The sequence below is a fragment of the Pygoscelis adeliae genome, unplaced genomic scaffold (assembly GCF_000699105.1).
Source record: "Pygoscelis adeliae isolate BGI_AS28 unplaced genomic scaffold, ASM69910v1 Scaffold98, whole genome shotgun sequence".
Lineage (NCBI taxonomy): Eukaryota > Metazoa > Chordata > Aves > Sphenisciformes > Spheniscidae > Pygoscelis > Pygoscelis adeliae.
The window spans coordinates 536461-547603 of NW_008825547.1; the positions used below are offsets into that span (position 1 = coordinate 536461).

Below are 11143 nucleotides of genomic sequence, written 5' to 3' on the forward strand. Positions count from 1 at the left end.
AGCAGGAATCTGCTGCATGAGGACTGAATGAAGCAGAAGCAGAGCAGACTGCTGGAACGAGAAGGGACTGATGGACAGGAGGCAAAAGATGTGGCCACCCATGACATGGAGGAAATCCAAGCTACTTCTGTACCTATTTTTCCTGCTATTGTAGCTGCATGCACTGGACAATCCAAGGCACAGATCATGCCTGTGGTGGCTGATGCAGTCCCTGAGTGGAAGAGCATGAGTCCAAGGAATTCTGCTTATACGACGTGATATGTGGATAGTATTAGAAAAGCTATTTTATGCAGTGCCATCTTCCCTACTACCGTATTGCAGCTCAAACCTTTTTTGCCAAGTGCTGTAATGTTGACCTAGGATTCCAGGCCCTAGGATTTTAAAGGGTAGGCTAGGGCTCCAAAATTAACAGTAGCTACAGACATCCCATACTCATGAATTTTCTGCCACTCTGGGCCAAGGATTGCATCATAGGAAGACAGTTCCCTTTCCAGTTTGCAAAATCATGAGTATTTCAGAAATAGCGGCATATAGTAGCTGTATGGATGCCATTGTTTGCATCCCCAGGCCAGTTTTGGAAGCCTGATAACTGTTTTATCATTGTTATATCAGCGATATTAATACTTACCACCTGACCGAACCACAGTGGTAATCCCTTTGCTAACGTTCATTGCGGTACCACTGACAGTTTCAGCCTGCCAGTGTCAGTGATAAGTCACTGAAGCACAACAACTCTAACTTTTTGGTGAAGGATTACCCTTAAACTGGTTCTTTATTGGGATTTGGCTGTACTCTAGTTTCCGGAAACTCAAACCTTGCATTTCCTTTTCCTGTGCTGAACTCCTCCCTATCTTACCTCACATACCTACTGTTTGATTTCAAAGATGTGAAAATGTGGTGTATTTAACTCACGGGAATATTTAAAGGATTTCCTAGACAGCAGTGGTTTTCTATGTCAGACCATCTGTGGTAACTGAAAGTCAACCTTAGTTGAGATGAACAGAAGAAGGTCTCATCATTACAGGACTGGTGTCAAGGGCAGCTAGGCACTGGTAATTGGGACTCAGGACATGAGGATGTTAGAAATGCTGGAACTTTGAAGTACAAGGATGTTTCTGACTACTTGCAGGATTCTGTACCAGTTCTTATTATGAGGACCAATCATAAAGAACAGCTGGAGTTGTAGCCTTGCTGTGACTCAGTTTGCTGGAGTTACATAGGCATCACATATATTGAAGTTACTGTTAGTCACTACTAATACCTTGTATAGATAGGACTGTACTGTCACATCTTATTACTCGTCACTTTTTAGCAGCTTTAAGGATTAGAGGAGTTCATGATGGTGCTAAATAGGTTATATATTTATGTGGACTGAAACAGAGATTCCTAAGTCAATTCGTTGTTTCTGTGGACTAAACTTGCCCTGTGTGAGCTAGGTCGACGCAAAACAGCAATTCCAAGCCGTGTGTGATGTGTCGTTCCTGTGCATAAATCCAAAACGTCGATCTTGAAATGCCCTGCTTGCCATTGGAGAGAGCAGTCGTAGCTGCCTGTTAGAAGACAAGCGTACGCCTGCTTTCTGTTGCAGTGTAAGAACTGGAGGCAGACATCTGCCAGGCGCTGGAACCTACGGCAGGGGCAGGAGCTGGTGGCCTCCACGCTGACTGCGGTACCAGGAGAAACATAGCTACCTCAGCACAGCACTTGTGCTTCTGAACCTGGCCAAGAGGCCAGCGTTAGTGGTGTTGCCGATGACAATTTAACAAATGACCTGTTATTTCCCCACAGCGGTGCTTTACTGAAGTCCGTCGCGTCACAGGAGGCAATTCAGACCAGGTCATGCAGTGTGTGCCCTTCTGCCCCTGCCAGTTTCTTCTGATAATACAGAATTGAGTCATCTCCCTTTGGCCCTGCGGCAGAAGAGACCAAAAGAGCTTAACCTTAGATTACCTAATGCTGTTGTGGTTGGGAAGTCTTCTTGGGATGTCAGACTTGGTTTCGGCTTCTCTCTCCAAATCAGCTAGCGTGAGTGGGGTTGCAGACTTCTTCTGACCTCTTAGACGCCTTAGCTGTTGAAGCTGCCCCAAATGTTTTTGGGGCATTTGCAGCTTTCTTTTTGTGAAAGGCCCTACAGGCCTGTTCTGAAAATGCCCACCAATCAGGCACCACAAGTGGGGTAGGAGGGAGAACCACCAGATTTGAAAATCCTGATGGTCAACCCAGTGCTCCAAGCAACTGAACAGCATCAAGACTTAGCAGGTTTTGCGCATGGCCACCTGCAGAAACTTAACATGCTAATAAGGTTAGGTACTGAATGGAATTTTTTAGCATCTTATTGGCACCTGAAAGCAAGACTTTAGTCACTTAAGATGGGTTCATCTCACCTGCCTTTAGACATCCACAGTGTAGATACCTGTGTCTGACTTTGTCACTGCAGCCTTGCTTTGTATTCACTGCATGATTCATCTGACCTACTTTACACGTTTACGTGAAACTCATCCTTATTATGACACTTTAGTGTTTAAATCCTCGTGATTCTGAAAACATGCTGCCTATTGGTGTCTTTAAAATTATTTGTGAATAATTGTGCTGTTACAATAGTCAGAAGGGTTCAATTAGTAGGCTGTCACTAACGTATTCATATTCTTTTGCCAGAGCAAAACCTTTCTTTGTGTTGAAGTAATTTGTTTTAATTTTGATTTTCTACAGAAATTATTTAGAGGCTGCTTGTGTTTGTTGGAAATTCTGACATGACTATGGATGTTGTCTTCCTTTGCTTCAGATAAACTTCGAAGAAGCATGCCTAACCTCGCTCGGATGCCAAGTACCCCCACCATTAACAGTAATGCTGGCTTTGCTAGTTCTCCAGTCACTGTGAGGAACAGTCAGAGCTTTGACTCCAATTTGCATGGAGCGAGTAATGGGATTTCAAGGATGCAGTCGTGTAGTAAGTACCTGTGTTCTTTGGCTGCACGCAAGGAATCGATAGAGTGGTAAAATCACTGATCCTCTGCTTTATGAAAAATTAAAGCAGACTGTGTTCCTTTTGCACCAGATTTTAATATAGCTCAGGATTTTCAAAGTTTCTGTTTTGGAAAGCAAATTCTGCCGATCTTGTTATGCAGTATTGAGAGTTTCATCGCCTCCTTTTTTTTTTTTCTTTGCCCATTCATTTTGTGCCAACTTTAGAACTAAAATTATAACAATAATTATTATTGTTAGTAGTATTGTAGAAGCACCAATAATGCAATTAATTCATATAAGCTTACAGTTTTGATACTAGAATTGAAAAACACTATTCTTGGTAATTTGTACAATGCTGCTTTTATAGTACACTGTATAAATACTATCTTGAAATACATGACCTTCCTACTGAAGTTGAGCCACTTTCTTCTGACCAAATGTGGTAAACAGAGGGTTATATCCTCAAGGATAATATACTTGTTGAGTGGGGGAATTGAAATGACTCTGTAATTAGTTTAATTTAGGTGACGTCTTGATGGGGGGATGAAGGGAGTATTGATCTAGTGGATGTTGAATTGTTAACGTAGAACGTGAGCAAGATAGATCAAGATCCAAACCCATCTTTTCTAGCACAGTGGTTGAGGTACTCTGAGAGGAAATGGAAGAAGTGGATTTCACTGGACACAGTCAGGAGAAAGGATTTAACTTATGCTTCCCATCTCCTGTGAGATTTTGGAGGGAGAAGTTGGCAAAATCTTTTCTGTGGGTGTTTCCTTTCAAATTTGAGCAGAATTTACAAATGTCTTCAAAACTGTTAAACTGCATCTTTTCTTGAAAATATACTTGACCGCTGGATTTATTTTGTTTTATTTTTGTCCTGTTTGAATAGGAGAATGGAAGTAGTTGTTCAGGTTCCCACTTGAATTTGCATGGTAGTGCGTTGAGAGTTTAATTTTATTTGTTATTTTAGAAATACATATTTCTCTGTGTGTTTATGTGTATATATGTGTGTGCGTGTATAAAATGTGATTTTTCTGAAATAATTTTTTGAAAAACATTTCTATTAAGTGGCTGTGCTGGCGTATTTAAGGAACTGTGTTATGATAAGACTTCCATAGCAATATATTGCCAGTATTGTTTAATTGAATCACACTCCTCTATTTTCTCCTGTGTCTTTAAATGATTTTAAGATGTCTTTTTTCAAAGACTTGAAAAAGTACTTGCCTGTATGTGGTATGTTAGTTTATGTGCTTCAGGCTTTTGACAGTTTGCTTTTGATATGTGGACTCTGAAACACATGCGTGTCTGATGTACACCAGAGGGCAGGATTGTGTAGAAAATCTATATATAAAGCTTCTGGAACCCATAGCATTGATTTAAAATGATAGTTTACATAACATCGTCCTTGGAATATGCTGTTGTATTCAAGACCTTTTTATAGTCTTTTTATCGTTTTTATACATAAAGCTTAGACTTCTGTGATGTTTTATAATGCTTTAATGCAATGATCCTTAAAGAAGATGTGGTTATTGCAAGCAACCTTACAAAAATCTAAATGATCTAACTAATTAATTTATACCATCAGTAATTTCTCCTGTTTAAAGCTCTAATTGTGTAGATGGAATTAGTGTGCTTGTAACAGCTAATGAAACCTCTTTTGAGGGGAGAAAGAAGGATGAATATGGACTTTTGTTCAGGATGGGGATGGAAAATGGTATTTTAGGTCAGTGCAGTGTTACTGGATACAGTATTGGATCCAGGGGGCTTTTCAGCAGTTTATAATTAGCAAGTAAATTGTATAATGATGTGTTTATGCCTATTCAGATCTATCTAGAAATGAGCATTACTGCCTGGCCTCATCTGTTGCATACTGACCTTGTTACTTCCTTTTCTACCACTCTTTACAGTTCCATCACCAGGACAGCTTCAACACAGAGTTCACAGTGTGGGACATTTTCCAGTGTCTGTCAGACAGCCTCTCAAAGCTACTGCCTACGTAAGCCCAACCGTACAAGGTAGTAGTAGTAGTAGCAGCAGTATTCCAGTGTCCAACAACTTGCAGTTATATTCTAACACTGGGATCCCAATGCCAAACAAGGCTGCCAGTCAAGGGATTGTAGGGCGCAGTGCTCTTCCAAGACCATCGCTGGCCATCAATGGGAGTGGCATACCCAGAAGTAAAATTGCACAGCCAGTTCGAAGGTAAGAGTTAAACAGGCCTCTTTCCCCATGTGGATGGCTTTGGCTCAGATTGTGGTTTTTTTGCTTGCCTTCTTCCAGACTTGTGCCAACTGCTATTTCAATATCACCAATGCTGAGTCACTGAATGCGTGAAGATTTCTTTCCGGAAATAGTGATGGACAATGGTTGCTGATGGTTCCTAGTAAACTATGATAATTGATAGAAGGTAATCACATGTAAATAAGAATGGATTGCCGCCCATCAATAAGAAATCAAAACAAATGGAAACCTCGTATCATTAACATGATGAAGGCTTGCCTTCTTCCAGACTTGTGCCAACTGCTATTTCAATATCACAGGATGAGCAAATCTTAGAGTACTTAAACAGCGAGTTGCATCCCTGTTGTTGTAAAAGGCGGGAGACTCTAAAAATGCAACTTGTGACATTGCAGCATTGTGAGGAAGGAAATATCCTGGATAGTACTGTCTTGGGTTGAACCAGGATCTTTTCAATTCCAGCTGGGAGACAATAGGCAGACAGGGAATCCTGCAGTATCACATACTTGCAATGATCTATACTGTTAAGCAAATGCATTTTTGCATTTTTCCAAGAGAATTTCATCTCTAAATGATTTTTTTTTTTAGGGCAAGCATTAAAATAAACTTGAGGAAAGAGACTGTTTTAATCACCTGATCACAGCTGGGAGTTAAACTCTTAGCTGTATGTTCTGTGATTAATAGGTGATGGAAGTTTCTCAAAGAGAAACTTCTATCAACTTGTGTCAACTCTTCCAACTATTTCTTCCCATCACAGGCATCCCTCCTCTGGTGAGGGGCCACTGCGTGACCACCTGGTTTTCTGCTGGATGAACTGTCACCGTTTAGCTCTCACCATTTTTATACTTTTCACTAGATACTGGCTAGGTCCAGAATAAGTTCAGTTGCTCACGTTCTCTCTTTGGTTGAGTTACTTGGGGATTACACCGATGTGACTGACAACAGATTTTGACCAACTGTGGTGAAACTTTGATAAAGAGCTGTCAGGTTTCTTCTTCAATGAAGACTGTGCCATGAGATTTCTATTATAACCTCCTTCGCTCTCTGCTGGAACTCTCTCTATTAGAGTTCTTTATAGTAGAGGGTTTTCTTTCTCTTTTTCTTTTTCCTTTCCTCAACTTCGTGTTCTTCTGCAGAGCTCTTAAATCTTTAATAGCAACATGTGAGAAAGACAGAGACTTTCTGTGTCGTGAAGACCAGTCCTTGCTATTTTGTAACTTTTCATACAACAAACAATATTAAAGAAAAACTAAATTAAGAGGTTTCAGTGGGAGGGTGAGACACTACTCTCAACACTGGTTTTATTAGAAACTGATTCAAATCAGTAACAAAGGTATTTATAGTCCAGAAAGTCTGGGCTCCTGTCTTCTCACCTTCAAATGTACCTTGTCAGCATCATATGTTGCCGTAGAGCCAGACCAATGATCCTTGAAGATAGATGGTCTTTGCGCTGTGGGAATGACAAGTTTATAGGACTCTAAAAGCACAGGCAGATTGGAGCTCAGCCTACAGTTCTTTAAGACCCTCATTTCATTTATTTATTCATGTGGAAAATAAGGGCGGTTTCAGTTCACATGGAATTTTCTTGGAAAGAATTCAGCCATCAGCAGCAGATTTTCTCACTGTTGATTTTTGTCACTGTGGTCATTTCTAAGGAATGGTATTTCTGATTATCAGTTTAAGAGTCTAGCTTCTGTTAGTATACTGAAAATTAAAGTGGTTTTAGTCATAACTTGATTAAAAGTAGAAAAAGTCTTTTGTTGTTTGGTTGTTTTTTGGGTTTTTTTTAATCAATCAGATGTTCAGGGAGAAGTGCACATTCAGAGCAAAGCTGTGTCTTCATGCCTATGGCCAGACTGTTAGGTAGCCAAGTTATTGGTATTTTAGATACTTAAAATAGGTTGTTAGACACTTTATATAGGGCCTGCATTAGGGAACTTCAGTATTTACTGCATAGGATCAAGCATGTGAGGGAGTGCTTTTGGTAATTTGTAAAATAAAATTATAATAGCCAAGATAACCAACTTGGCTAAATATTAACTGCTTTTCTCCTTGCTATCAGAAATTCATGCATCCAAAATCAGTGTAAAGACATTTTAATGGTTCGGTCCATCTCTACTTAGCCTTACAAGTGAGGCAGCATTTTTTTTTTTTTTTTTTGTTCCTGTTGAATGGATCCACGCAACCCCCAGCCCTTTCCAACTCCATGCTCTGGGCTTCTTGCAGACCTACCTTCTCACCTCCCATCCCCTATCTGCCAGTCCTCCACTTCCTATCCTTACCCGGGAGCATGACGTGAGGGGCAGCAGGGGCAGCCTCCAGTAAAGCAAGGTGAGCCAGGAGCTGAGTAGGACAGCCAGCTGCCCCACAGTACCCAACCAAGAGCAGCATTGATGGTGACCCCAGGGTCAGCCAACAGTCCCAGTCTCCAGACAAGTCCACAGTGACAAGGCAGGTCCCAGCTAAAGCCTTGATTGACCCTGAAGTCAATCAGCGGGTCAGGGTCTGGATCATCCCAGGTACCAGGCACAGGCATGGCAGCAACATAAGCACCGCTCCGGAGCCAAGGTGGGAGGCTTGCCTGTTCCTGCTGCCTTGTGCTGGAGCCAGTCACTGTAATCCAGCTGATGGGAAAGTAGAAGGGGACTACAGGCCCTCCAAAACTCTGTTATCTCAAACCACGTAGCATCATACTGACAGCTTGTGCTTGTTTGAAACAGTTTTCAACGCTGGCACGTTTTCCTGTTCACTGCCCTGTAGCAGAGATCTGATTCTGGATACGTACCAGTATTCTTATATTTATTTTCAGCCTAGTTAATTTTTCTTTACTTCTGTCCTCTCCATTTTCTCTTGAAGATTGTTGAACATACTTCCATTTTTTTCTTTCTGGGAAAAAAGAAATGAAAGCAGCAGTTGCAGAAAACGGCAGAGGCAGGTCATGTTTTATGCCTCAAGTAACTTGATTTATATCAAAGATAAGTGATACTGCAACAAAGTGGAGCTGCACAAAAGCAGCTTGGCTGAACCTAAGTTTAACCACCTTTTTTACTTAGGTGCAATTTTTTTGCCACTAAAAAAGCAGTTGTAGCAGAGAGGCGAGAAGGTGCTCTGGTGACTGCTTTTAACTTGCTGACTCTGCCTGCCTTACAACATACCTCTGGCTTTTCCACCCAAGGGCATTTGGAAGGGAGAGGAGGCGTCAGTAACTCTCAGAAAAAGCAGAGAAGTGTGAGAACAAGGCTTAAGACCTGGTTTTATAAGAAACAGTTTCACAGAACTGGGACGCTTTATTTTCAGCAAATTGTGCTGTAACTGAAATGTGGTTGCGGCAAAGTAGAGATAGCCTGCCTTGTCACCAGTGGGTTGACAGTCAGATCAAATATGATGGTTGTTTTTCCTTTTTTTTAATCTTTTCTGAAACAGTTAACTTGGTGGTATCTGGAGGGTTTGGAAGATGGTCAACAAGCATTTTTTAGTAAGTCCTCATTCACTAGAGAGAGATGCAGCCCAGGTGTGAGGGCGAGGGCCTGGGGGATGGCAGGTACCTTGCGGGGGTGTTGGTGCTGGGACTGGTGGCTCTCTGACTTTGGCTGTGGGCTGGAAACACGTCATCATGTGTCTGGATAAGTGTCTGGAGCAGGACTTGGTAGAATTCTTCAACCGATAAGATGCCTGAATTCTTTGGTGTTGGTGCATAGTGTTTTTATAAAGTGCTGGTTTTTGACGAGCATGCTGAGCACAACAGCTTTTTTAGCTAATATTTCCCGTTAGATCTCTGCTGTCCGTAGTGACAAAAATAGGTTTTTATCGCCTTTAGTCCTGAAGAACCAAATCTTCCCATTTAGAGGGGTCTCATGCATCATGAGAATTATTCACCAAATTCCTTTTTACCAACCTTTTACCCTGTTAAGACCAGTAACAGTAATGGGGTCTTATTGGAAGTGGCCTTAATTTCACATTTGCATTAGCATGGAGCCAGAAATATACCAGAGTGATGTCTACAAGCAAGCCACAAAGTCAGTGTCGCTACAGAAGTAAATGATGTTTGTTACCTTGATCTTTCACATGAAATATGACTTCCTTTGTCTTTTTTTTTTTTTTTTTTTCCGTCTTTTTTTTTATATTTTTTGGTATATGAGGAGAGCCGTAAAATACTGGCTTCTTTTTTTTTTTTTTTTTTTGGCCATTCATTTAATACAGTTTTCTTCAGCCTCCAAAGCCACTTTCGTCGCTCAGCACGATGCGGGATGGGAACTGGAGAGACGGCTGCTATTGATGAAGGATGCCCATCAACAGCGGAAAAGAAATAATGCGGATTTCATTACCCAGCTGGCTGGGTAACAACGATTTGGGAAAGGAGGGTCATACAGTATTATTTCCCCCAGGATTTTAAGATGTAACCATCCATAATGCAATGTCATTTTTAAAAAATGAACATCTTATCAAATACTAAATATTGCACTTAATCAGTTACCTGAACAGCTGCATTGTTATCAGACTAACAGTGGCAGTGTTGGCATTTGGAACTGAAGAAAGTATTATATATGTGCAAAGTACCAGACTATTTCCTTGGAAAGAACTAGGAGACAATGCTTTCCGGGCAGCTTTGCCGTACTGAAATTCTAAGATAATTTATGAGTGTAAAGGCATCGTGCATTTTATTTTGAATTTGGGGGGACTTATGTATGTGCTTGAATTTTTTTCTAGTGTTTCCTGTACATTTTATTTTGTATACTTAATTTCACTTAAACTTGCCTGAACCTTGAACAACAGAGAGATAATTTAACTTTTCTGTGCCATAAATAATATTTTTGGGGTAATGTACTTTTTTAGCGCTAGGAACATACCTTACAAAATCGTTCCATTGGCAATACAAAGCAGTATATTTATGTTGCAGAAGCACAAAAAAAGTAGCATTCACTGGAAATTGCCATCCAGCTGAGTCAGCATGGTTTTGTTGGTCTTTCACCATTTGTTCAATTGTTAATTTATTGTCATAGTGTTTTGTATTTAAAATGGCAGCATAAGTCACATTGCACTTACAAAGATACAGTGATCTCTAAAACTACAGTTGGTTTTCAGTACTTTATTACAAAGAATAAAATTGTAATGTTTTATTAACAGTTGCTTATGGAAAATGAGTTTTAATGCGAATAAATCTTTTTGATAGCTCTTTTACAAAATCCAATTGCACTAATCAATGCTTTCTTATAATGGCATATGACTTAATATTTGATTACAACTGTGTATACTGCTGTTTTGGAATGTTTCAGAAATAAAGAATCTATTTCAGCAATAGTGCTGTCCTTGAGTGTGCAATGTAAAAGTTGTCAGAATTTAGCAACTGGCATCTATTTAACTCCTGAAGTTTTTATTACTTAGCATTTAGATTATGCTGGATTTTTGCAAATAGTAACTAAGTTAATCTGAAATTTTTTTTAAATCTTATAAATTTGTGTTATGAAGCCATAGTATGCATAGGAGACAAGTAAGTATTTTGAAATCAATGTTATTATTATCTTAATTTTTTTTTTCAATTTAGTGTTCAGATTCTGCAAGTGCAAATGTGACTTGCAAGGGGAAACAGAGATTGTGTACCAAGTGAGTCTTTCACCGTGGCTCTGAATTCTCTCTGAATTTTGCTCTGAATTTGCTCAAGGACCTGTTTTTCTTAAAAGGGCAAACTAAAATAAAAAACAAAGGAGAAGCATTTAGTGGTGAGTAAAACCTTTATTACAGTGAGAAGTGATTGTATAGTAAGTAGTGCAGTGGTATCTCTGTGCAGCATAATATTGTTCAACAGAGACAAATCATCTTTCACACTTCAGTTCTTTTAATCCAGTTAAAATCCACCTTTTTTTTTTTTTTTTCTTCAAAAAAAGCAGAACCGTTGAAGAGAGTATCAAGAAACATTCCAGCAAGGAAATTACCTCTGCACAGG

At 39.9% G+C, this 11143-nt stretch overlaps 1 protein-coding gene across 3 annotated transcripts in view; it reads left to right on the forward strand.

Moving 5' to 3' along the window:
• SLAIN1 (SLAIN motif family, member 1) overlaps positions 1-10500 on the forward strand; it is a 49487-nt gene extending 38987 nt beyond the window's left edge. For all 3 annotated transcript variants that reach the window (XM_009332041.1, XM_009332043.1, XM_009332042.1), the window contains 3 exons: positions 2783-2947; positions 4872-5166; positions 9403-10500. In XM_009332041.1, the coding sequence (XP_009330316.1) occupies positions 2783-2947; positions 4872-5166; positions 9403-9478 (536 nt within the window). In that variant the 3' untranslated portion in view covers positions 9479-10500. The remainder of the gene's footprint in view (positions 1-2782; positions 2948-4871; positions 5167-9402) is intronic.
• Positions 10501-11143: the final 643 nt, after the last annotated feature.